We start from the raw sequence: 27,681 nt of genomic DNA, 5'->3' as shown, positions 1-27,681 counted from the left end.
CCTTTAGGGATAAGAATATGGCTAGTAACTCCAGGTGGTTGATGTGGAGTAACTTTTGTTTAGGTGTCCACCTGTCCTGCATGGTGTGATGTAGTAGGTGAGCTTCCCAGCCGGAGAGCGATGCGTCCGCTGTTAGTACTATCTGAGGAACCAGGTCCAGGAACGGTAGCCCTTTGGAAAGGTTTTTGACGGTCCACCACTGCAGAAAGCGATAGGCACGACCGTCTACCAACACCAGATCTGTCAATTGACCCTGGGCCTGGTTCCATTGGCGCACTAAACACTCTTGGAGAGGATGCATCTGGAGTCTTGCATGAGGTACTATGAATATGCAAGAGGCCATCATTCCTATAAATTGCATGAACACTCGGGCTGGAAGAGAGAGTTCTGGCTGAAATTTGGCACGAAGAGCCTGAATGCTTGCTATCCTGACAGGACTGGGGAAGCGCTTTTGCGGTGTCTATGGTGGCACCGAGGTATTGCTTTACATGGGATGGTTGCAGATGGGACTTCATGTGACTTACTGTGAAGCCCAGGTCGTGAAGCAGCTTGATTGTGGCGTGAGTGTGTTGTACACACTGGTTGTATGAGCTGGCTTTTATGAGCCAGTCGTCTAGGTATGGGAAGACATGAATGTGTGGTCTTCGCAGGTGTGCTGCCACTACTGCTAAGCACTTTGTGAACACCTGTGGTGCTGTAGTGACTCCGAAGGGGAGCACCTTGAATTGGTAGTGTTGACCGTCCACTACAAATCTGAGAAACTTTCTGTGAGCGTTGTGAACAGGAATGTGGAAATAGGCGTCCTTGAGGTCTAAGGTGGCCAGGAAGTAGTTTTGGGAGAGCAGTGGAAGTACCTGCTGGAGTGTGACCATGTGGAAATGGTCTGAGTGTATATAGTGATTGAGGGGGTCTGAGGTCTAGGATGGGCCTTAGAGTCTCGTCCCTTTTTGGTATGAGAAAATATAGGGAGTAAACTCCCATATTGGTTTGGTTGGTAGGGACTAGTTCTATCGCACTCTTTTGTAGGAATAAGATTACCTCTTGTTTTAGTAGTGATAAATGTTCCTGACATTGGGCGTTGTTTTGGTGGAATGTTTTGGGGGGGTAAGATGTTAGTTCGAGGCAGTAGCCGGACCGAATTATTTGCGTTACCCATTTGTCTGAGGTGATGGTAGTCCAGACAGGGAGGAAATTGTGGAGTCTGCCCCCGACCGGAGTGGGATGATCTGGGGGGAGCTGAGGGAAGTAATTGGGAAGGGGTGGAGGCAGAGCGGGAGACGTTTGTCTTGCCTCTGCCTTTATTATTGTTGCCTCTGTAGCCACCTCTTTGGTAACAACCTTGTAAAGGTGGATTGGGTGGGGGGTTTTATAGGAAGTGGAAGCTGTGTCAGAGGAGTAGCCTCTGGATGTGCTTCGAAAGGAAGAGCGGCGTAAAGAGCGCCTGGGAGGGTGTGATTGTAAGGCTCCCATAGACTTCGCCGCATCATTGTCTTTCTTCATTTTTTCCAGGGCCTCATCTACTTTTGGGCCGAACAGATGTTCCTGGTCAAAAGGGTGGTTCAGAATGGAAGCTTGCACCTCTGGTTTGAAACCTGAAATCCTTAGCCAGGCATGGCGACGGAGGACGACGCTGGTGTTAATTGCCCTAGAGGTGGTGTCAGCTGCATCTAGGGCACAGCGGATGGAGGTGGTGATGGTTTTGCCCTCCTGAATTAACTCATTGGCTCTATTTTTATATTTGTCAGGGAGGTGTTGCACTATGGCTTCTAGTTCGTCATAATGTGCCCTGTCGTATCTTGCCAGAAGCGCTTGTGTATTTGCGATGCGCCATATGTTGGCAGCCTGGGATGCAGTGCGCTTGCCCGATGCGTCCAAGAGTTTTGACTATCAGGTGGTGGTGCCTCGCCTGATGCTTGGGAGTTTGCTATTTTTCGTGCTGTAGACACTACTAGGGAATCTAGTTCTGCTGCCCTCTGATGTAGGCGAGATCGGTAATGGCGGCTTTATATTTTTTGTCTATGCGAGGGTTGATGACCCTGGCTCTGACTGGATCTTTAACCCCTTGTGTGCCACACCCTTTCCCCGCCCTGTGCCGGCCGTTACATTAGCGGGCGGGGTTTATGACGAGCTGGACTCGTCATGGGCACAGCGCAACCGCGGCCCACGACGAGTCCAGCTCGTCATGGGCACACAAGGGGTTAAAGACCTCCGGCACTTGCTTGGTGACTCCTTTGAGCATGGGCAGGATGGAGGTGGCCCTGTGTGTCGTGTCGAACGTATCAAGGAGGAAGTCCTCCTCCACGGGGTCAGTATGGAGATCTACACCGTGGTAGTGTGCGGCCCTCTGGAGTAGGTGGTTGAACCCCAATGAGTCTTCTGGTGGGGATGGTCCAATTTTAGGATCCTTGATCAGTGTTTTTTGCAATGGATCAGGTGTAAAGTTCTTCAGAGAGTGGTCTGTCCGTCGGTGCCGAAGGCATCGGGCCGTGGTTTTTTTTGTTTTAGAGTCTGCAATAGTCCGCTGTTTTGAACTATGCGGCTTTGAAAGGGCTTCATTACACACACAGAACTAAGCAGCAGTTTGCCAGAAAATCACATGCACATCCATGAAAACATCAAAATACCCTCATGTTTCTCACAAAAATTCTTTCAAACAATGAGGTGCTCTCAGACAAAGAATCTCCCGCTGCTTTTGGAAGAAACAGCCGACCCGTGGGGAAACCAAAAGGATACCCTACTAAGGTCTACACATTAGTTACCAATCCGTCGAGGCACTCATGAACAGGAATTGGGCCATATTAAGACAATTTCCTCTGTATATATTCAAAGTCCACACTATGCTCCACAATTATCCTTCAATCTTGTTCTTTGTCATGCCATGTTTATATACAAAAAAAATCAGCCGACACGCGTTTCGTCCATTAGGACTTTTTAAAGGCTACTGCGAAATCGGGCGGAGGTTGGCAACCTCTTTACTCGTTTGCTCAATCTGTAAATATCTACGTCCTGCGCACCTCTGTATATATATTCTAATGGTGGATCAAATATTAGCTGTCACGATACTCCAGAGAAATCGAAGTCATCAGGTCCCAGTATATCTAAGACTAGTTCAATCAGAAATCATGGCACTCCTTGATTAATAGCCCATGTGTAGACACTTCTGCCCCTTAGAGCTCAGTCTCAATACTTGATTGGTCAAACAAGGGAACTTAGCACCCAGTTTAGAGCCCATCCATATGATAATGGTGGCCCACAAGTCGTGATACACCTGTTCAAGGAACCGGTTTCGGCGTCTCGTATCCTGAACCCGAACCCGACGTGAAAGGGCTGGTTGGTTACTCGGCTCCGAGATGGTTTTCGGCTTAGAGATATGAGTGTCGGTGGCCTTGTGTTTTTTTGCTCGGTTCCGAGGACGGTGTCGGTACCGAGGAGCTGGTGTCGGTACCGAGGAGCTGGTGCTGGTTTTCGGTGCAGAGTGCTTCGGTATGGAGCTGGGTGCCGAGGAGGCGGCCATTTTCTTTTTCGGTGCAGAGGAGTGTTTCTCGGCACAGACGTTGGGCTGGCTCGAGCCTCCGGAAGGCTTAATAGGCTTCTTTACCGGTCCCGAAGGTGCGGTGTGGGAAGCAATGTTCTTGGTCGTGCCTAGGCGCGAATGCGTGACAGAAGCCTTTTTGGATGCCATGGAGGGTGTGGGTGGGTTTCGGTACTCACAACCCTCTGTGCCGGAGTGATGTCCTCCACATCTGAATCGTCTGCTTCGGAGGCGCTGACAAGGCCCTCGTCGGTGTGTTTTTCTGGAGCGTCGACGCCTTCTCCGAAGAAGTCGTCTGGGATCACCGCCGAGTGAGCCATAGTTCTTTGTGCCCTTCGGTCTCGAATGGTTTTCTTGGACTGGAAGGATTTGCACGCTGGACAGTCTCGAGCCTCGTGTTCAGGGGAGAGGCAGAGATTGCATACTTCGTGGAGATCGGTGTGGGGGAATTTGGACCCACATCGAGGGCACTTTTTGAAGGGAGTCCTTTCCATTACCCAGGACCGGAGCTTGGGTAGGCCCGAAGGCAGTAGTCAACGACTAGAATCAAAGGTCTTGATCGATGAGCCGCGTAGAGTGTGGAGATCGCGATCGAAAATACAGCGAAAAGGGGGGAGGATTGTGCGTCGATTGGAGAACTGGAAACTGTTCGGAACCGGAGTGTGAAGATCACATCAGAGCCCGATGGCGGAAAAAAAACTGAGGATGGAGCCGAAGCCCATGCGCAATACGATCCAAAGGAGGAGTCACATAGCTCGTGACTTCCAAAGACTTTCCAGGAGAAAAACAACTGCAACATCCGGGCCCAACACCAGATGGCGATCTATGCAATGTGTAATCTGCAGCTCATATGCCTCGAACATATCATTTTACACCGAATAAAAATCACCGAAGTAGTAATTTTAAGGATAGATGAACCAGCCACAAATACAAAATATTGATGAGATACGTTGGTTCTTTGTGACCACCATCATTGAATCAACAAAGTATTTAGGCACCTAATTCTCCATCAATGCACCAGTCATAACTGTTTCAGCTAGACATTTTCTTGAAAGCGATTCCATGAATAATATTCCTATTCGTACACAACCATGACAGGAATTGGAGAGCCAGACAGGATAAAAAAAAAACATTCTTTCATGTCTCCCTTACGCTTGCAACAGACATGATCTGGTATTCTGGACTATGAAAACTCTGTGATAGAATCCAAAAGACAGGAGACCAAGACCATTACATGAGGCAAGGTCTTCAGATATTAGCTTTTGTTTTGGATAGAAAAGAAAAAAAAATCTGGTCTTCAAAAGAAACACTTTGTGCAAACTATGTTTGAGTGCCCAGAGATCTGGAGGATATGGGCTGGAAAGATTTTTCTTAGGTGATCTGGAGGAGCAGATCTTAAAGTACTCTGGGTCATGTAAGAGCCTTGTATTTACTGCTGTTTGGAAAATGCTTTGAAAAACCATTAGTCTAAGTAAGCTGTGTGGAAGATTCATGTGCCCAAACAACTCCGCTATCATAACCATGTCATTTGAGAAAGCTTTGGGTGCCAGTCTGAGGCCAATTTAAAATCTTCATATTGGTAGTACTAAGGATATCCTGTTTTCAGTGTTTCCGGTTTATTAATTCCAGTGGATTTTTATCAGTGTTTCCCAAAATTAAGAAAATCAGTAGCCATCTGTGCATATGCATTTTGGAGCGTCAAACATTTACTGGAGACTGTGCCTATTCTGTGACTACAAAATACAAAGCAAAGAACTTCACTTATAACATTTACTGTTGCATTTACACCTCTAACATGAAGTCTTTCTTTAGGATCAACAGGTCGAGATTTGAGAAAGAAGATTTACTGTTATCTCCAATTTCAAGATTGAATCATTAAATAGCTCTGTTAATGTGTCTGTTGCACAGCCTAGTGTGTTAAAAGGTAGGAATAACGCGAAATACAAAGAATCACAAGTCACACGGTCCTCTCCCAAAAATATTTTAGTGCACACTAGCTTGATTTAAGTAGCTCATAAATGGTATATGGTACACAGAAATGAAGAAATTCATTAACATTTTATTACCAGGAGGAATGGAACAGGAGACTTCTAGCCCCCAGTCAGTGGTTCACAGGTGAAATGAAATGTAATGTAAATGGATTTGTAGAGCGTCGACTAAATACCCGTGAGGGTCTCAAGGCACTGAATAGGTGTGGAAGGTCAGGAGCACCAGTCGAAGAGCCAGGTCTTCAGTTTCTTGCGAAACGTTGCGAGCGTGGTGGCTGTTCTGATGTCCTAGGGGAGGGTGTTCCGGGTCTTTGCAGCTGGATAGGTAAATGAGCAGCCCCCTGGCATGCTTCTGCGCATATGTGGAGTGTGTGCGAGAGGCAGCGAGGCAGATTGGAGGTTATGGGTTTGTGGGAGTGCAGATGGCAGTTTTGGTATGTGGGTCCATTCTGATTCAGTGCTTTGTAGGCGAGGGTAAACATCTTGAAGTGGCAGTGTTTCTGTACAGGGAGCCAGTGGAATTCCCGTAAGGGAGGCGTGATGTGGGTGAGGCTGGGTAGGTTGAAACCAGTCTTGCGGCGGCGTTTTGGATTGTTTGGAGATTGTGTGCAAGGTGGGCGGGTACTCAGTTGTAGAGGGCATTGCCGTACTCTAACCAGCTCGTGATCAAAGCCTGGGTGACTGCCTTTCTGGTGTCCAGGTGGAGCCATTTGAACATCTTTCTGATCATGCCGAGGATGTTGAAGCAGGCATATGCGACGTCGGCGCGTAGGTGATCTTTGCAAGGGGTGCAGGACAAATGCTGAATGGGAGAGGCTGAGTGATAATCCCTATGGGATTCCGCAGAGGGCATTTTTGGGTTCAGAGGTGAATGGTGGACGGGAAGAATCGCATCCATTAGAGGGCTGGTCCTTGGATTCTTGTGTCTTAGAGTCTGGTGAGGAGTGTGTGGTGGGAAACTGTCAAAAGCGGAGGAGAGGTCAAGCAGAATTAGGGTAGCGGAGTGTCCTCAGTCCATGATGGTGTGAATGTTGTCCGTTGCATTGAGGAGGGCTGCCTCAGTGTTATGGTTGCTGCAAAATCCTGGTTGTGAGTTGCCAAGGAGCTTGTGTTCGATGTATCAAGAAAGCTGGCTGTTGATGGCTTTTTCCAAGATTTTTATGGGCAAAGGGAAGCAGAGAGATGGGTCGATAGTTGCTGAGGACTTGCAGGTCCATGGATGGTTTCTTGTGGAGAGGGGTGACATCTGTGTGTTTCCAGGCATCCAAGAACGTGGCTGTGGTGATGGATGTGGTGATGGACTGTAGTACCGAGCTTATTCTGAAGCTGCAAAGCTAGAAAAGGTAATACGGGCAAGGATCCGTGGAGGCACCCAAGTGTGTGGATGCCATGATTGTAGTGGTTTCTTCAGTGGTCAATGGGGTCCAGTTGTAGATTGGTTGCTCCTGCAGGGAGGGCAAGGGGTGCATGAGGGTGGGTCATTGGAAGGGAGGAAGCTTGAATTTCTTTATGTTGGAGAATTTGTCATGGAAGAAGTCTGAGAGTTGGATGTAGAGGTCCTGCGATGGGGTGATCGAGTTGCATGTGGCTGTGTGTATTCTTTGAAGATCAAGAGCTCTTTAGGTTTGTTGTTGCTGGCATTGATTCTCTGGGAGAAGGGACTCCTCTTGGCCTTGGGTGAAAGACAACACCCCCTATTCACACTCGCCTAAACAGGAGTCAGCAAACACTTTGTGCCCGAGGGGATACAGACTCAATTGATACTAAGTGATTAGCATCCCTTTAAGATTCAAATAGGAAGTGTAGGCCATATCAACATGCCCAGCATCTGGGGACTGCTGCTGTGTGCAATGCACATGGTGTTAGTTTGGGAGGATTTACTGTGGGTGATCTGTGTGCACTCTTGAGATCTGCTCATAGCCCAGTGCTCCTGATCTAGCCGGGAGAACACCTAGTTTCAGTACACAAATACACTTCTTAGCAATGTTCTGTTTTTATTTTGTAAACTCTTTAAATGAGGAGAATCCCGCACGTAGAGAAACACAACCTTCAGTTTGCACTCAGATTTATGCAATGGGAGCATTACTCAGTTGAGCTATTTCACTTCACACAATTCCTACTTAAAAATTTGGGGAAAAGTAAGATCCAAATTACTATTTAGCTTGAGGATTTTCAATCTTGTGCCCAGGGATATCACTGACAGACATCCTCAAAACGGGTCCATACAGGGAGTTATATGTAAGGAACTATGAAGGGATATGCAAGACATTGGCCTAATGGGTTTCGGACAGGATATCCAGAAACAAAACGAGGGAGTTATCCTTAAATCCACAAGGATGTAGAACAAGTATATGTAGAAAAAGTATAGTAAAGATACAGGAGAGAAAAAGGTTTTTTCTTTTTAAGAAACCCCTCACTCACCAACCTAGTTGGTGACGTGCTTCATCATCGGGGCCCTCCCAAATGGCCTAATACCATCCGGGTGTGCTTCAACGCCTGATTACAGCGGAGCGCGTTAAGATGTTACGTGATAGTGCACGTGAGTTAGTGATATAAGTGAGGTTTAAAAATACCTCAAGACCCCCTACGTGATTTAATATGGAGTCAAGAGGTAAGATTAAAAACAATAGTGATGAAACCTTTGGTATCTAGTGTTACTAGTGTTATACTAGTGATGTTAGACAAGGTCTTTCAGGTCAACATGTTTCTGCCATCTATAGCAATGCTGGGCTTTCGTCAGGACCTAAATTGTTGGAAGTAGGGGTATGCACGCACTAGGGTGCACCCTTCTCTCATCCAAAAATATACCACCCCGTATACTCACGGAGTAGTTGAATTAGGGAGCTTTTTCATGCGATCTGTGAAAAGAAGAAAGAAAACTCCTGCATCAAATACCATGTCTTTGCTAATTTAGATATTTGACAGCAATAAATGCCGGCAAACCCACACATACCTATGTGTGATATATCAACAAATAGATGCTGCCAAATGGAGTCTACGTGATAAAGCGAGTGCCATGTATTAGCAGTTATTGCACACACAAACACTGTGTTCCATTCTGATAAATACTAGAATCAGAATGAGTTCCTTCCACATTCGTTGCTGCTTCTTCTCATGCAGAAAAACAGCTCGTGGAAGTTCGAGCTTTCAAGAAAAACGTGACTATTTTAAAAGTGCAACCGATCAAAGGCGATCGAATTGTGAATCTAGGATTAAATTCTAGGAAGTAACCGTGGAAATGTTTCGTAACTCTCATTGTTGTTCCTTACATATTAATGCACAAACTACTGCCCCATGGAGCCTCAGGGAGGGGGCGTCAGTTAATGGTTCAGTGCTGTGGCAAAATAAAAAAGTATGGCGATGCAAGAATTAACCTTAATGCCACCGCCTACCGGCACGATAGATTATCAGGGACATCGCTTACCCGGTGAGAAGATTTTACTTCCACCACGTTGCCTGGCCTCCCTCAGTCTCACCTACCGTCGAGTGCCTCCCGGGACCGAATGTTGCCGGTGCACTCTAGGCGGCATGTTTTTGCTGTTTGCTTCCGCATCACGTGGTATCGGAGTACGTGATGGGGGCGGGGACTTGGTGTAGTTCTAATTCAATAGAAAACGGACTGACTGTAGTTCCGTAGACTAATTTGACTTCGTTGGCTGTTTTGAGATGAAAAATTCGGCGAGCACTCACTAAAACCAATGTAAACATTGGATTAGCATTCGACTATTTTATAATCGTGAAGTGTGGTTGCCTAGACATATTAGTAATCATATGTCATTTTCTATGTGCATTGTTATTTTTGTATACTGCTCCAGGGAACATTATCATTGAGACCAGAAACATTCGTGGATAATCTATAAATCCAACGTTGCTCTTTCTCAGAGTTTTTTGTTGTCTGCATTTGGTAGCATTTCGATTACAGATCATTTTAGTTCATTTGGTGAGTGTGTATGTGGCTGTAATGTAATGGTTTGTCAATTTTGTGGTGTTATTTTTGCATCTAATGTTGCTCCTGTGTTCACATATCCCCGTTTTTTTTTTGCGGCTAGTCATTCCTATGTAGCGGAGTCCGCACGGACAGGTGATGATGTAGACAACATTCGTACTATTACAGTTCGTATGCATTCTCTGTGTCCAAGTCCTACTGGGTTCAAGAGACAGGGTTTTGCTGACTGTAGTCGGGTTACAGATGCTGCAACCACCACAAGGGAAATTACCGATTACCGGGGGTAACCCCCATGCATTTAACACAGTAATATTGACCTGATGTATTGATTTTAGAGGGCGTGTGTTTACCAATGTGTCTTATGTTTCTCGCCCTTTTGTAGGAAAAGAGTGGTTTTTGCCATTTTAAATTCCCAGTGTTTAGGATTGCCCAGTGCTTATTGATACATTTGTTTACTTGATTCGAGATTGGATTGCAAGTTGTTACACAAGTCAGTGGTGCACTGTCCAGGTCTTTTTGGATGGTCTCTAAAAGGGCCTCTCTTGGTTGATTCCTGGCACGTTTTTGGCAATTTGTCAGTATCCTTTTAGGGTAACCTTGATTAGTGAGTTTTTCAGTTAGATCATTGGCTTATTGTTTATACACGCTAATGTCACTACAATTGCGTCTTATCCTAAGGTACTGCCCATACGGCAGGTTTTCTCTTAATGGTCTTGGGTGGAAGCTCTCGAATCTGAGAAGGGTATTCTTTGCCGTAGGTTTGTAATGGGTTTTAGTTGTAATCTTTTTGTCTTTGATCAGGAGTTCGATGTCCAGAAACACTAATGAGTGTTGGTCTATAGTGTTCGTGAATTTCAAATTGTAATTACACTGATTCAACCAGTCACAAAATTCCAAAAGGGGTTCCATGGGACCTTGCCAGATTACCAGTACGTCGTCAATATAACGTGTCCAGACCTTTATGTAACGTTTGTAAGGGTTACCATCATGTAGTATGTATTTTTTCTCGAAATCGTATACATAGAGGCCCGCCACACTTGAGGCGAAGGTACTACCCATTGAAGTCCCGTTGATTTGCCAGTATAGTTTACCCTCAAACTCAAAAAAGTTTTTTTAATGCGAGTGTGGCACAATCCATAATTAGATACTTTGGTGTTTGGTATTTCCAGTCTGTCTCATTGAGGGTCGACCTTAGTACCTCTGTCGCATCTTGTGGTATGCATGTGTATAAGCTTTCAATATCAAAACTCACAAGTACAGTGGATTGGTTTACAGTTATTTCTTGTAGCATACATAAAAGACTTTTTGTATCCTGTAAATATGTGTTAGTATTTTGGACTAGTTCCTTGAAGAAGAAGTCACAAAATCTCGATAGTGGTTCGAGTTGTGAGCCTATTCCAGATACAATTGGTCTGCCTGGTGGTGGTAGCTTGTTCTTATGCATTTTTGGCGATGTGTAGAAGTAAGGAATTTTACTTTCATTTGTAGTTAAAAAGTCTGCTTCATGCTTTGAGATATGTCCCATGGACTCGGCCTCATCTACAATGCTCTGGATTTGCCTCTTCAGGTCCTCTGAAGGGTCGGCTGTCAGAGGAAAATAATTCCTTCCGTCAGAGAGAAGTCTTAAGCATTCCATTTGGTATGCGGTTTTATTCTGTATCACTATGCCACCCCCTTTGTCAGCTGGCTTTATAACAATGGTCGTGTCACTTCTAAGACATTCGAGAGCTCTTTTTTCTTCGTTGTTAATGTTCTGGAAGGGCTTTTTTAGGGACATTTTCTCCACCTCATTATATACGGCTTGCTCAAAAGTGAAGATCTCACTTGGGACCATATGTGATGGCAGAGTGAAGATGGATTATAGTCTTAGCCCAGTTTCATTGTTGTTGATCATGTCAACAAAAGCATTGGTTGAGTAAAGGTTTTGTTCGAAAAAGGATTTTAACCTTAATTTTCGAAAGAAAACGGCTAACTCACAGTGAAGTGCGAATTTGTCCAACTTAAGGGTTGGCACATAACCAAGTCCTTTGTTCAGGACAGATAGTTCAGAACTAGTCATGTCTCTATCGGAGAGGTTTGTTACTAGGTCCTGCTGTTGCTCGGGCCTGGTTGTGGTCCCCCTGTCCTGCTCCTTGTGTGTCTCCCTACTGGATCCTCCTCCTCCCAGGGGACCCGATTCTGTCCTCTTCGCCTGCCTCTTCCCCTCCTGCCTCTCCCTAAAAAAGGGGGCCTGTACATTTTCTGGGATTAAACAGTTGTTGGAAAGGTGGTTGCCAACCATACATTTGAAACTGTTGTTGGGGTTGTAATTTCCCATCATCAGTGCTATATTGCGGCCAATATTGCTGGGACTTACTAAGACCCCTCTGTCTCTGTCTCCAGCTCCCAGTAGATGAATCACTACTATTTGATGAGTCGTCGCCCGAATTTTCGGACATGGAATCTGTTCTCTCAAGGGGTACGTAATCAGGGTCTGAATAAGGATAACTTAGAAAATGAGAATTGTTTCAGATCCTTTTGGAACTTTGTGACTTTTTGCTGTGTCAGACTATCCTTATACTCATTTACTTCTTTGTTTAATTCGTCTAATCTCTTTTTGTAGGCAGTCAGTGTAGTTTTGTAATGGTTTTCTGTGGTTTGTATTTCTATCACAAGTACCTCAGACAGGATAAACACCTTTCAGATTTGAGTACACATTCGTCTTACACGCTCACAATTTGTACTCTTTAATCAACTTGCTGTGGGGCACACAAGAGCGCCATTGGGTTCACACGGAAGCAGCAGTGATGAGTTGGGCCCCATGGGCAAATCTTTTTACCAAGGTCAGTATAACTGCCAGTGTGCTAGTTTTCCAAAATACTAAGCCCTACCTTAGAGATTTGGGACTCCCTGAAGCACGTGTCTTAACTAACTTTATACTAATTACTATTACAGTACTCCTAGGCAACAAAGAGTGCACTCTGGGGATTCACAGATCTGCTTTTGTGAGTGGGATATGGGAGAAAACTGAAGGTTGAGGGACCTGTTCCAGGGAAATGAAACAAAGTCTTTTCAACAGTGTAAACAGGATTTTAATTTAACAGAAACAGAACACGCATTATCTTCAGATGCACCACATTGGTGCTACAACCTAAGAGCACAGGGACAACAGCAACTCATTGCGATACACATGCAAGTGTTTTTCCTTTATCTGGCCGGATATGAAGCAGTGTCAGCGGACTATGGAGACTCCTTAACTTCAGCACAATGGATGATGCTTAGGCCTGACATTTACCGCCTATGTAAAAAAAAAGTCTAAAACAGGGGATCTATGTACAAACATATGATGAACTGGCATCTCATTCCACAAGGTTGAAACACTTGTACAACAATACTAATGGTCAGTGTTGCAAAGGATGTGGTCGCACGGTGGGGGTAACTGAACATATAAGGTCTACTTGTCCCATACAAACATTTTTTGGGAACGACGTACTTAGTCACAAAGAAGGCGGGTGAATACCCATTAAAACCCAATCTGGCAACAATTTGGTTGGGCCTTCACCCCAAGATTAAATCCATTCCTTTCAGATTGGAGGTTGATAGCCAGTATACTTTTAGCAACAAAGCAAGTGATCACACAAAGATGGACATGTGTGACAGCTCCAACTCTACAAGACTGGGCGGGCAGTTGTGGACCTTATTGGCAAAGGAAAAACGGACTGGTAAGATAAACGAAAGGGGTGATATTTTTTACATAGTTTGGCACCCATTAATGGACAAAGGTATGCTGCTAGTGTATCCCAAACCATTTAGATCAGTCCATCTTGCAACACCTCAATCAAGCGGAGCAGACTTAATATATCAAAAATTAACAAGCAAAAGATGAGCATGTCGGTGGAACGTTAATCGTTGGCTCATGTTTTAAATGTTCTGGTGGTTGCATATGATTCACTCGGGAGGGAGAGGGTCTGCGAGTGGGTGGGATTTATTTAGAGGAACTTGAGAATGTAAAGAGTAACTGCATACAACGTCTGGACCATACAGGAAAGCTACGAAATGTGTTTTTGTCCTTTCTCCCCTTTTGTTTGTAGTCAATAAAATCGTATTGTATATGAGGAAAAAAAAGGCATAGGGGTTTTAAAATAGTGCAAGTACTACAGGGGACGCTGGTCTAGCTTGAGGTTTTTGGGACAAATGTATGGAAGATGAAAAATGTCTCACAGGAAGAAGTAATAACCTTACGCTTCTTGGCGGGTCAGTTCATAACCTTATTACACAAACCGCACAATCCACTAATGAAATACACAAAAGAAGTATATCCGGTGTTTGGAGGGGAAAACAGTTCTCCAAATTGAAGAGAACTATGTGCAGGTTGAAGAGGCATATTCCACACTCCTCCGCCAATGGGACAATAATGCTCATTCCTTGTTCAGTCAGGTCCTGTCTGGGGACTGAAATTCAAGCTAGAATCAAACCTCTCATCTGCCTTCTGTAAAGCAATCGGTTTTCAAACATTTCACTGACCTCTAGGGTCTTTAGGATACTCTTCAGACTACTTATTCTCCTTAGCTATCCTTTGCTTTAACTAGACCCCAATAAAAGAAATATCAGAGGTTTGAGGGGGAGCACCTCTTCCAGAGTGCTCAGATAGATCTGCCTCCTAATTGTGAATAAGTGAAGTGCCATCTTCTGAAGCCGAAATGAGGGAAACTCCTCTGATGCAGTCTCAGCCAGACAGAGGTGTCCTAATGCTTTTCAGAACCTCAATGACTGTTTGCTGTGAAAAGATGTTCACTTTTGGGGTAAACCTCAATACGTCAAATGTTAACTGAAAGGCATGGGAATATCAATTTAAAAAGTGGGACTACGGAGGTTGACACTCACTAAAGAGCCTAGTTGGATGGAGGATACAGTTCCCTGTTTGGGTGAGTGGCTCTCTGGCTCAGCTGTCCACGGATAGGACAATGATGATAGTACAAATGGCAGTCCAGAGCAATGACTATCTGACTTTTTACAAATGAGTCTTCCATGCCGATTTAATCTTCTCTCGAAAGTCCTTCATCCCTGCTTTCACTGTGAGCTTGACCACCTACAATTACCAAACAACTACATGAATGCCCTTAAAGAAAAAAAGCCTCCTTCCACTAGAACGCCTATACTTTTAAATGCCAATGCTCAAGAGAAGCAGGTGGAACAGAGGACTTGGCAAGATGAAATTGTACTGTACTGCCTCACATTCAGTTTAATAACATTCAGTCTATAGTTTTTTTTGTATGTGCATTTATATTTTGCTGGTATGGTGGTACGTGGAAATAGGCAGGACAAGCTCAGTTTGTGCGTTCTTGGTGCATTAAAGTGTTGCAACTCAAATTAGTGGTGTGAATGCAGAGGTAGCAAAGAAAGATTTTACATGAGTAAAATGAGTGCATGTCTTCAATTACACGAGGATCTGCATACAGAGAGTTCAATATGTGTAAGATTGTGCTCAGATTGTGAACATGCAAGTGAAATACCACGTGAATTTTCTCTTGCAATCAGATCCCTCAAAACATGAAGAAAAAACTATTGGGCATTTAAGATGAGGAAAAAAGGAAAATGCTGGTGGTAAATGATATGCAAACAATTTTACGGGACACTTATATATCAATATGAGACATATTGGAATAATAAACATAGGAAAAGCAAATGCCCACATTAAGGGAAGCAGCAAAAACTCCAGTAAAGGACAAGAAAGAGCCCTTACACAGTACTAGCTATACCCCATCCCCAGTAGTAGCAGGATCTAACACTTGTACACTTTACTGGCTGGAAGACTGGCAGGTAAAGAACTAGGCTGTTAACAATAAGCTTAACACGAGAAAAAGGGAGAGGAGGATATGACCTTACTTCGACCTCCTCAGGGTAAACCTCATCACACATAAGGAAGTAAGGACATTACAGTCGCTTTTTTTTGGGGGGGGGGGGGGGTAAAGTGCAATACTTTGAAAAAACTGCCCTCTTTATTTAATAAATAATTGTATTTTAGGTCACTCCAAACTTTGAAAAAGCAGTATTAGGAGCTTGGGTATTGCATTTCCAGACACGTTTAGGTATCAAGTGTAAATGCAGACAGACAATGGGTAAATCAAGAAGGTGAACAAAGTCAAGGGGAATGGAGTTCAGAATGTTTCAGATTACTCAATGTTTATATTGTGTTCTGTGCTTCCCAAATAGGTTTATGGGCAATCCCCAAAATATGCTAGTCTTAGAAGAATCAGTGGTTATATAAAGTCAGTCACACAATACTCACCTGATATCCATCAAGATACTGGAAGATTAATCCATTGAAAGCATAGAAAATTACTTTAACTTCTGCTCCACAAAAATCGGTTCAAGTCCACTATTTAAATCACCACACATTTAACTTAAGCAGAGACCAGACATTGTGGCTGACAAACACTCCTTAATCAGAGGTTTACAAGAGCAGTGTATGGCAGTTTACTCCAGGCAAAGGGCTCCTGTCAGTGGGCAGGCCAATGCAAGTTTACAGTTTAGCAGTGATATATCAAAGAATGGCACAGTTTTTAAGGGTCACTTATGAAAGTAACATGGCAATTCTAAAATATTTTTCTGGAGCAGAATTTAAGGTAATTTTCCTTATGTGCGCAGGGAGATCCATTTGCTGATAACTTAGGAAGCAATAAAGTTGGACTCTGGGAAGTAACACTGGGTGACTGCAGTTTTATTCCGGTTAAACATTTTAGAAATAACTAATATTTATTTTGCTAAGGAAAAAAAACTGTAATGAAGAGAAAACATGGAAACTTTGACAAGCATATGAGAATTCCTCAGGAACTTTTGTTAATACTCGGGAGAGAAAGCTGGAGAAGCCAAAAGGTTCAAGCCCCCCCCCCCCCCCCCCCGAATATATATACACACAAAATATATATATATATATATATATATATATATCTATCTATACACACACACACACACACACACACACCTATTTATATACCCATTTCTATCTATCCATCTTTGTCTATAATCGATCTATATTTAAAATGGAGATCTGCAACTTGGCTTAATTTCCAGACTTCTAATGCAATAGTAGCCCAGACAGTGATTTTGAGGCAGACGTCAGGGCTGGCCAAAAAAAAGAAATCACCAGGGATTATGTCCATGCCGTGCTCTCTTTTCATCTAACATTAATTCTTCATACAAATCAGGACAGGATCTTTATTTTTTCACAATACCACTATTTGCTCCTTGTAGTAATTAAAAGAAAAGGCACGTTAGTTGCTTCCAATGCACTATCTTCATCACATTTTGTCTTTTGTAATCCACATAAATATACTTGTAAATGAAACTTTATTTCAGTATTTTATTTTACTAAATAAAACATTTTCATATTGTTTTATACATTAAAGTATCACAATAATAACACCTATAAATTTCATTAACCCACAGGACACCTCTAAATTGAAAGTAAAGACAACTAAGCAGCTATAGCGTACCGCAGATGCTAGTTTAGAATGACAACTGAAACTCCACACGTTAGTAGCAAATAAGTAGAGATAAATTCCTACTATTGCAATATTCTTCCAATGTTTAATAAGTTACATTGGCAAAGCAAAAAGACAGATAAGCATATTATATGATGAGGCAGCCCACATTGAAATTGCTAATGAAAGTCAGTTATGCCTGTATAACAATTTACTTACATTCTACTTGTGCTTAAGCCAATGAACCCGAAGACAACAGTTAGAATATTCATTTCTGAATGCTCTCTTCAATGGTGTCATATTAACTCCTTTATTCATTATTTTTTGCCTCAAATCCATGATAGAGCCTTCTAATTGCAAGATTTTTTTGTAGTCCACTTGGTAGGTTTCCGCTCTCTGGGTTGCCACGGAATACTAATAGGAGAAACATCTGTTCGATTTTGTAAGGGAAAACTATCCTGGAACATTTTCCACCAACAAAATCCTTCATTCATTGCGGCTACATCTAGAACAGGAAGTCAAGTGAGCTAATGAAGTGACATACTGCAAAGCTACTCTGGAATACGAGCTAAAATGCATCCATTTGCCTCACATATAACAGTAACTGATAGCAAACTCACATTGGCCACTATTTTAAGGCTGTCCACACGTTATATACATGAATCTGAATATGCTCTACTCTATGGCTTTTTACTTTCTGCAGTCTAATCCTCTAGGTAGGAAAGCCAGAGAAAATAAATTACTTACCTATAACTACAGTTGGGTAGTGTTGGCATTTTCATTACACGTGCCTCAAACACTCAGTCTCGGGTAATAAGAATAGCAGTGAACATTATAAACATCCCTAGAAAGGCATACACTAGTGTTTGCTTGGTAGCCCACTTTGTAACCTTATTGAAAACTGCCCAAACTTTAGCCAAGGGGGTGAATGAATTCTAAATTCAGCCACTGTTACAAGTCATCATAGCTTTGATTTCGATGCACTGGTGTATAGGGATAGCATTCATGATGAGCATACTAATATGGAAAGCAGGACGACCACAAGGAAAGTTATTACAAATTTTGTAAAAATAATTACAAGGTAATTAACACAGATCTTCTCCAGAACCAGATTCCTAGTGTTTGAATCATAGAAGCAAATAGTATACCGGTCATAGATTAATAAATATGGAGCGGTTTGCAGCTTCACCTTATTAAAATGTTGCAAAAAACAGTCTCTACTGCCTTGATCTCCGAACAGTAGTGTTCTGACCCTTTTCCCTTTTGGTCTCTCTGTATATAGTAATAAGATCAGTTCAGAGAGCTCTTCTAGTGGCCACACTTTTCGTTCAAGAAGTGATCTCCTTACTTTAAAGAGCAGTTGGCTTTTGAACGGCAGAAGGTGATGGCTACTCTCATCCATCTACCTATCCCCTGTCTTGACAGAGGGCAGTCTTTACATCGTATACCATTTTGCCATCCTTAGTTTACAAGTAAGGACTAGATGGTCTCACAATGCACAACTACAGGTATTAATGTAGCTTAAGCATGTGCAGGGATTTCTGCTGCAGTGGCAGATTTGAAAAGACACGCTCTATCTTTTTGACTAAGGGGGAAGCCCAATGGCCCTCTTGGCATTAACTTGGCATCTGTGTGTAGAACTGCAGTCATAATAAAACTGAAGGAAATGGTGCTTTTGAGTAAAAGCCTGGATATCACCAACACTTCTTGCCAAGGTGAGCACTGGTAGCAAGGAAATCTTCAAAGATACTAACTTTAGATCTGCTCCGTGAATGGTTTTCAATTGAATATCAGCTAACAGCACTGGGTCGAGTACCCATATTGCCAGAGGTTGAGATTCCAGCTGAGGCAGGATTCAGGGTCTAAACAGACCTCCCATGAATTTCTTGACAAAAAGAATGGAGAATAACCACGTATTATAAGAGAAACATCAAAATGCTGGGATTCACTTGGACCCACACCTAAACCTGCCTGAGTGAGTGGGCAAGTACAGTAAGGTGGTTGTGGTGGTCTTAGATTCAGCCTTTCCTTTAAATACCAAAACCAAATATTTTCCATTTTACTTTATGTCTTTGTAGTAAGGATGAAAAAGATTTGGCAATAATATTTTGACATTCCTCTCTAATGTTTAGGCATGCATTTTACAAGTGTTCAGGAGCCAGTTTTCACATTTGGAGATGCAGGGTTATGATACAGATTAGAACTCCTCGGCCTGGAGACGAGGTGCCAGGGGTCCACTAATGAGTGTTTGAGGGTACATGGCTAGGTGTAGTTGGTCCAGGACACCATACTGTCTCAGCCAAGCCAGAGCAATTGACAACGATCCTGCACGGTTTCCTCTTGACCATGCAGGGGACTCGAGTGGAGAAAATGCGGAGGACTCTCAAGAGGAGGAGAAACAGGAGCATTAAAAATGATGGACGGAATGCAGAACAAATCAAAACATTCATCCCCAGTCAAGTGATCTGGATTAAATCCATCGTTCTTTTGCTCACCATGCCACCCTAGTTTCGATCCAGCCATTTGCAAATCAGTCTTGACCCTGTGCCTCATGGGAACAGTCCAGACCGAACTGCCAAGCCAGGTCATCCCTGGACCGGAAACAAGCATCCTAGGGCCTGGAGATATGAATTTAAGAGCCCTGCAGTTTCAATGGTTATAGGAATCTCTCCTTCACGCAGTTGCTGAAGAACATGTAATGTTACCATGATAAAGAACTTTAAGAAATTGATTTAGATTTAGGATGAGGATAGGGTGGCAGTCTTCAAATGTTTTATTTCATAAGGAAAACTTCTAGCGGAATCTGTTTTGTTGGGCATTGGATTCAATCCCCCTTTCAGGCACAGGAGCTAGACAGAAGATTGCTACTTGGAGAATATATAAATGTGGATTTTTAGTCTTCTATGGCATAATCCGACCGTCAAACTGGACCAGACCTAAAATCCTTCACTATTACCTCAATACATGCAGGTGGGCCAAGGGGCTTTTGCCTGCAGGGCACAAGGGTAAAGATGAAGGATAGAGATGTGCAAGGGTCTCTAAAGCATGAGTCTGTATTTTAAAATGGACAAAATGTGTTACATAAACTTTCAACAGATTATTTTTGCTTCTAAACCAAATAGTGAAAAACAATCTTAAGACAGAGTCTATATATGGGGCATTGAGAGGTTATGCTTGGTATAACTGTGTAACAGCGTGTTATCCCACTTCGACTTATGGTTTATGCCCAGCAAAAAGCGTTTTATGATTATTGAAGTTTCCAGACACAAAGACTAGATGGCGCAATAATAGGGAGTCAGTGGACGAGGTTGGTAGTGGGTAATGGCAGTCAACATCTGCGAAAAATCGCAAGTTAATTTGCAGCTTTGTACGATACTGCGAGCACAATACCGATACTCCAGGAGAAGGTGTCAATTTTCTGGACTTCTATTTATGGTGGCGTGGTACATGGGAAAACTGTTCATTCTAATGGCGCTGGGCTCCTGGCAAAATGACCAGATCTCCATGGTGTGATGGGTAAGAGATTGGGATATCAACCAGTGTGTTATTTTTTTCTCAAATCACAGAACCACCACTGAGGCAGTAACTGGATTCCCCCTCTTTCCATATATAGTATTGAATGGCCTTAACAGACCTTCATCGCTTCTTATGAAAGTCATAAAAGAAAACAATGCTTTCCTCTGGGGGTCATTGGTATTTAAATCTTTAGAGGACACTGCCAAAATGTAATCTGAAGGAGAGTCAAGAAATGTCCTTTTTTTACCCTGAACCCTTGGAGATTGTTCAGCCAGTAGTCCCCGCAGCTATTGTCCAGCAAAACCTGGCGCATAGGAGGGCCCTAGTAATGAAGACTGTCCTCATAGCAATAATTCTATACTTTGCCCTAATGAACTGCCAGTTCTTGCTCGCCCTGAAGGAAGGGATAATGGCTACTTTCTGCCTAGACAGCCTCTCTTCCCCCCCCCCCCCCCCCCCCTTTGATCCAGCGCTGGAATATTCCTTGCTGACACAGAAGTTACATTTAGGTGCATATGGCTGTAAGCAGTCCCATAGGAATCGGTTTCAAAGTCAAATCCTCCTTTCATCACTTCTGGTGTCCAAAGTCCTTGTCTGAGGCTGGGATGGGATCTTCCTTGAAGGAATATGAGCTGGTAAAACAGGGTCAGATGTCATTGGTTGGGCCATTAACTGTCACTGAAGGGCGCCTTGATGCCAGGACTGATCAAGGCTGCAACAAGAATTCTGTAGTTAACCCCCCCCCCCCTCTCCCCAGTACCAGAGTGTCTAGAGTAGGCTTTGCAAGCTTCTTAGCCACCTTGGTAGGTGGGTCTTTGGACTAGAAAGGCTACTGGTCCATCAAAGCTGCTTCTTTTGGAAGGTTACATTTATAAGTCTCTAATTATTGGTTTGAAATGGAGTGGCTTTTTAGGATAGTGTAGAAGGGGCACTTCTTAGACTCCTCCCCAGAGGGGACATCTTAGAAGAGACATACCCAGAAGAGGCCTATGTAAGGTAATATATTTCTCTCCCTCTCCAAGAGTTCTAGTTGAGAAGGTATGGCAAATCTTGCAACTCTCTGGCTTAGAAGCAAAGTGCAAACAATAGACATCCTTTATGAAGATCAAAGAAAACCTTCAGCCCACAACTAGCACATTGCCAGAATAGGATATAGTTTCCTTCAAGGATTCAACCAGCTCCAAAAGCTGCATTAATCCAGTTCAAAACGCCTAAAAGACTATTCTAGAAAGAGGCTGCAGAAGGGTATGATAAATAGGAAACAAGGGTAATCTAAAATACAGCAACAAAAATAAAACGTGCCTATAATGAAGGAGAGCAGTAGAGATACTCCCTCACAATGTGCGGTAGTAACCTTAACTAAGGTGGTCTACATGGTGACTAGAGTTCTGGCTAAAAGCTTAGGCATTTTCAATTAGATAAATGTACCACTATTCTATAGCCTTCTAGACATGCTAATCATTTTTACTGCTGTTTTTACCTTTAAGGGTGATTTAAAGACGGACACAGTCACCACTACAGAAAAGCCTGGTCAGGCAAATGAGATAAAAGGGCTTACGTATGAGATTGAAAAGATTGGACCATGTAGGCTCCCAGTAGCTTAAAAAGGGTTTCAACAGTAACCCTAGTATTACCCAGTTCTGATTAATATTACTGTTTTGAAACATTACTGTCACTTCGGAAACATATCTTTCTGGGGCAAATGTAGGACGTAACACAATGATGAACTGTCAGTTCCGAATATGTTTTTGAATTATAGACAGCACAGCCTCGAATTAAGAGTGAGTATCTGTGGACCAAATAGAGGAATGCCTGAAGGGTAACAGAATTATTAAAAGTAAACACCAGTTAAGTAATGTACAGACATTAATAGATGTGGGCATTGTCAATAGGTATATGCTGTAGACAAACAATAACAAAATTAGTGCATGGACTAGGTACCAAGAAGAGTGAATAGGGCTGAACTTAGTAGAAACAAAATAGACCACAGTTATTAGTTTAAACAGAATAATGTGTTCAAATCAGACTCAACTATTGAGGTATTTACATAAGGTCCTGGAATTAGATTGCATGGCTAGTTTAAAATGTACAGCATAAAGCCCATTCCCTTCAGCTGAAGCAGGTCAATCTATGTTAAAGATAGTCAACTTTTTTTGCCTGCATCTTAGAACTCTTATGCCCTTTTGTAGGAGACAAGATGAGCTTTTGTTCCATGCCCCATTTGAACTACCTCTCTCTAGCACAGAAAATGATTAAAATGATTTTACAAAACAGAGTCTTAAGTGGCCACTAGGAAAACTGCAGTGTGATCACCTATTCAATGGCAATAAGTGTGCAGCATAACTTCAGTCAACATGGGGTGTAAAACAGCAGTCAGTGAACAGGGTTGTAAACACAATGGGTACCAACATTACCACAAGAGTAAACAAGCACATGAAACGGCTATTTGGCCAAAAAAGAATACTATATGTTTGGAAGCTAAATCAAAATGAAATGTTTGAGGTAGCAAGCATTTAAAGGTGATCTTCTAGTTTGAAAGCAGAAGGCAATCAAGTTAGCTTTAAACCTATAGCCATCAAGTTATATTTAGTAAGAATTAAAATATGCCTTTGGGATGAAAAATAAATACACGAGGCGGTGGTTTAACTGTGGTTTATCATAAGATCAGCCATAGGTGTGTTCGAGCATGGTGAACCAAGCTGTGCAATCAATTCAAGGCCTCTCAGTTTTGTGTTGCAAGCTGTTACAATCACATTCTCGTCTCCTCATACATAACATTGACACTTCTTTAGTATCACAAGTAGTATAAATAGCAAGCACAGGAAAATTGAAGGTATTTTTTTTTTTAATGAAGACTCAGTTTAGCACAGTTAAATATTGAAGCACACACTGCTTAGCAATCTGGGAGAGCAGCAGTTATCACAGTTTTAAAAAAGGCTGTATTAAGAAAAAAATGTTTCAATTCCCAGATCAAATATGGTCCAAGTCTGACTGTGCGATCGATGAAGTATGTTAAAGAAACAAACAAATTTACACCACAAGGGTTGTCATTCCTGTGTCAATTTCATCTAGATGTGGTGGGACATCAGAAAATGGACGCATGTGAGAAGAGGTGCGTCTCCAGCCCAAGCCTCTTACCTGTCATTGTATACTGGTAAGGAGAAACCATTGTTGGGGTGAAAGCTAAAAAAGAAAAATTAGGGAAAGCAAACTGAATAATAACACAAATGTGTGCACAGAATATAGCTCACTAGATTGTGTACTATGTGTATTATGAAAATGTTTGAAATGTAATTAGTAAAAAATAGAAAATTGAGCTTGCTCTGTTTTTACTTTGGACAAGCTTGTTAATTCTGTGTAAATGTAAGTTAATTTCAAATATTGTTCAGTGTCTTTTTGTAAATATATTTTAATTAAAAGGAAATATACTAGAAACCTAACACCAACTAAATTATTGAATAGAATGATATGAAGGGTTCAGCCTCAGTAAGGTGTTTGTGTGTATTTCAGAAACTTAAAATAACCTAATTCATAGAAACTACAATTGTTCCCATCTAAAACCTTTATCTGTTATAAAGGTTAGTCCCTCACTGATACCTTTACAGTTATCTGCCTTAAATCTAGAACCCACATTATTATATACTATAATTAAAACCAAACCTTGTAGTTTCCAAGCTTTCCGTTGTTCTTCTTTGGCAATTTGTTCCATGTCTTTGTCGTAAATGTAATCTTGACACATAAAGCAGTATATACCCCCATACAAAAGGTCTATTGCTGTAAATGAAAGAAAACAGTGTGTAAAGCAGTATGAAATGTCAAATGTAATCCACTTTTTGTAAGTGTTGAAAACTGTGAAACTTCATGAAATTAAAAGACTTTCCAGCAATTTCAGCCATAAAACAAACATTTTCAAAAGATTGCAAGTCAATGTAACCAGAATAAAATAGTTTCCTTGCAAAGAAATGTGGATTCAGCTTTCCATCCTTATCTAGTACAACTGGGAACCATAATCATTAGGTAAAGATTTTATATGCAATTCTTCTTACATTCCGACCAGCTATGAAAAAGGCTGGATAAAGAAGTTAAAGAACAATTTAATAAATCTAAAATATTTACTTACCTGTAACAATGGTTCTGTTGTCTAACCAAAATCCACCAGCTCGTGAAATCCATTTGGAAGGATTGAGCCAGGCCGCGTTTTTATTTAAAGAAGTGACACAAAAAAGTGCCCATTATTAGGTCATCATGAAAAAAAACTAATTTCCAGCTTTTTTTGACATAACCAGCAGGGAGAGAAGCCTTAGAGTGATAAGGAGAGGAAAGTTGGTGGTTTGTGCATCATAACGAATAATGGAGAACCATTTTTTATTTCCAAGTTATCTTCTTTCCCATGGGTCCATATTTAGAGACAATTACAAGAGTAACAAAATTGAGCCTCCAAACATGTTGGACCCTGGTGAATCAGTTGATCATGGGTTTTAATTTTGAATTCCAACACAATCATCTAAATAGCTTTTTACTTACAATCTTTTATTGAAGGTTATAATTAAATTGCTATTAAGGTGTAAGTAACGTACTAAATTCTACGTAAATCCGCAAACCAAAGAACCATCATATGAAAGTACAGAATCCTTTAGACCCCCTGTGCTATTTCAGTCTACTTTCGCAGACTAGGAAGGAAATCGGTGAATCTGCTTTTCCAGGAGGCATGGTCGACATCAGGGGTTAACGGCTGTACAGAAAACCTGATGCTAAAAGAATCAAAAACGCTAGATAGAGACTATGTTCACCTTTCACGTAGGTCACTTTTGTGATCTACATAGAAAACCAAAAACGTTTGATCATCAATGTTAACCGAGAGAGAGGGCCGTACTCAGTGTCGAGAAGAACTAAGAGGAGCAGGTTTCAAAAAAATCCAAATTAGCTGTTAATACAATCATATGGTGAGAATGAAAAAATTAAGAAACTAACCACCCTAAAAGTGACAAATTTAGAAGCATTAAGCTTCTCTCTAGTGTCAGAAATGTGAATAGGCTCCAAGAGGGGATGCATCACGGTCTGTATTGTAACTGCTGATGATGGAATTTTTTGATTGATTGGTTCCCAAAGCCAGTGTCTGGAACAAATAGAATAGTGGTTTCCCCTCTGACACCAATGTAGTCTTAAATAAAGAAATATCTTGCAAAGCAGGTTCCAGTACTAGTTTGGATGCCAGTTAAATATTGGAAGCTCTTGCGTAACGCCTCATACAGACAATGATTCTTCCTTCAGCTGAGATATCTGGTGCGGCTACACAGATCATTGGAAACAAAGGTACTATAGAACAGATACCGCAATCTTGAGGAAGAATCACTCAAATTAGAAAAGAAGGATTAGGCACAATAAGAAAAAGATTCTGGGTCAATTTCTACCAGGAGCATGATCTTTACCCCAGAGCGCTCCAATTAAGTTTGGTGTAGATCTGAGGCAGCCACACAGATGAGTGTTACATTCCTTTTATCACAGTGTGAAAAGGTCACATGTACCACAGAAGCCCAAGACTTTCGACCAGATGCTTCCTTGGTCCTACTAGCTTGTGGCAGGTTCATTCCAATTACAAAAATCAGGGCCTCTTTAGGCACCAGTCCATCCTTCAACAGACAATCCATTGTTTTTACAACTTTGGCTGAATTCCCTAATCAAAATCAAGAATCCACGAGGATGTAAATTTAACCACAGAGCACTGTAAGCCTCAAACAAACCAATCAAAAGTATGAAGCGCACATCTACTAAACTAGGCATTCCGGTGCTAGAAGCAGACTAAAGGCTCATTCACTGCACGAATATTAGCAGCTTAAAGGTCTATATTAGAAGTTGGCTTTGAGAAAACAGAAAGTCATTTAAGGCTTTGGAGGCCAGATAGGTAAAATCACAGCCTCCCCGAGTCATAAGCCTGAATTTAGGAATCCTCAATTGCAAAACGTCTGAAGATCCAAGAGCTTTTGCTTTTTGTAATTAGCAGAGCCTATTTCTCAGATATTTTGGAGAGGCTTTATAAAAAGGTTGACGAGCCAAACCATGGATTTAGGATGTGTTTTTCACTGACAGCCAGTGTAGTTCTTAAAGGTGAAAATTAACAGATTGTCGACGAGGGACCTGCAAAGTCAGCCTTGCCACAGCATTTTATACTATATGCAGGCAATCTAATGGTCCACTGAGCAAACCTAAATACAGGACATTGGCAAATTCCATTCGAGGAAATTGCAGCATACACAATGGTTTTACCCGGCCTTTTTTCAGTGTCTGAATCAGTGAGAAACAGGTGCCTGCTACGGACAGTATCTGGGCGAACAATAGTTTGCTATCAAATTTGACCCCTGAGCCATTAGCTACTGTTGTAGGCTCGTGGGTGGGGCCTGGCTCTTCTGGCCACTAATCGTTGGACCAGTCCTCAAATAACTGGCCAGGCAGTAGTATTTCAGTTTCTTCCTACTGAAAGGATATGTTAGGTGCCATCAGCGTAAGAAATATCCTGAATGCTATACGATTCAGTTATGGAAGCTAGTGGTGCCAAACATGTTAAAAAATGTAGGCACAACAAAAGAGCGCTTAGGCACCTAGTAATTCAGAGTTTTGGGGAGGGAAAGAATGTCACCATTTAGGGCTTAATCGACAGCCCCCAGGTCTGCTAGCCAGTATTAAAGAGTATCATGAGAAACACCACTGACCGGTCTAACAAGACAAAGGCTGCAGGCAAGCCTTGATCTAAAAAGGTCTTGATGCATTTCAACACTTCTAGCAGAGGTTTCAGTACAAGTCTTGGCAGGAAGCTGGATTGTGATGGGTTATGCAGATACCGTTCCAGGTTGCAAGACAAATGAATATTAACTACCGTCTCCAGCGTTTACAAAGGGCAGGCAGAAGAGAGATCATACTAAAATTAGGAGGACTGACCGGACCAGCTAAGGGTTTCTTCACTACTGCTAGTTTCCATCTTTTTGGCACCTTGAAGGTGGCAGAGAAGAATTGGAAATCTCATTCAAAACTGTATTTATCACATCTACCGCCAAAGCTATGAGGCTTGGAGGGCTTTGAGAGGGAACCTGCTTTGCAGTTTAAGATTGCCTGCCTTGACTCTTCAAGAGAAATTGTTTTAAACCAGCAGACAACACTGAAGAAATGGTTTGATAAAAGGATTTTTGATGTTTTGCCAGGGTTGTTTATATAAAAGAATGCTTTATTCTAGTCACCTTTTCC

General features: G+C 42.2%; 1 protein-coding gene across 5 annotated transcripts in view; it reads right to left on the bottom strand.

Moving 5' to 3' along the window:
- The window catches only part of USP22 (ubiquitin specific peptidase 22), a 570,028-nt gene that overhangs the window by 426,265 nt on the left and 116,082 nt on the right, over positions 1-27,681 (bottom strand). For 3 of the 5 annotated variants that reach the window (XM_085628912.1, XM_085628913.1, XM_085628916.1), the window contains exons 3-4: positions 24,106-24,219; positions 23,584-23,628 (exon numbers count right to left, since the gene is read on the bottom strand). In XM_085628912.1, the coding sequence (XP_085485038.1) occupies positions 23,584-23,628; positions 24,106-24,219 (159 nt within the window). The remainder of the gene's footprint in view (positions 1-23,583; positions 23,629-24,105; positions 24,220-27,681) is intronic. The other 2 variants (XM_085628914.1, XM_085628915.1) reach the window with 1 other exon arrangement.

The sequence above is a fragment of the Triturus cristatus genome, chromosome 10, assembly GCF_964204655.1.
Source record: "Triturus cristatus chromosome 10, aTriCri1.1, whole genome shotgun sequence".
Lineage (NCBI taxonomy): Eukaryota > Metazoa > Chordata > Amphibia > Caudata > Salamandridae > Triturus > Triturus cristatus.
Note: the sequence above shows the minus strand (reverse complement) of the source record. Positions and strands in the feature narration are given on the sequence as shown.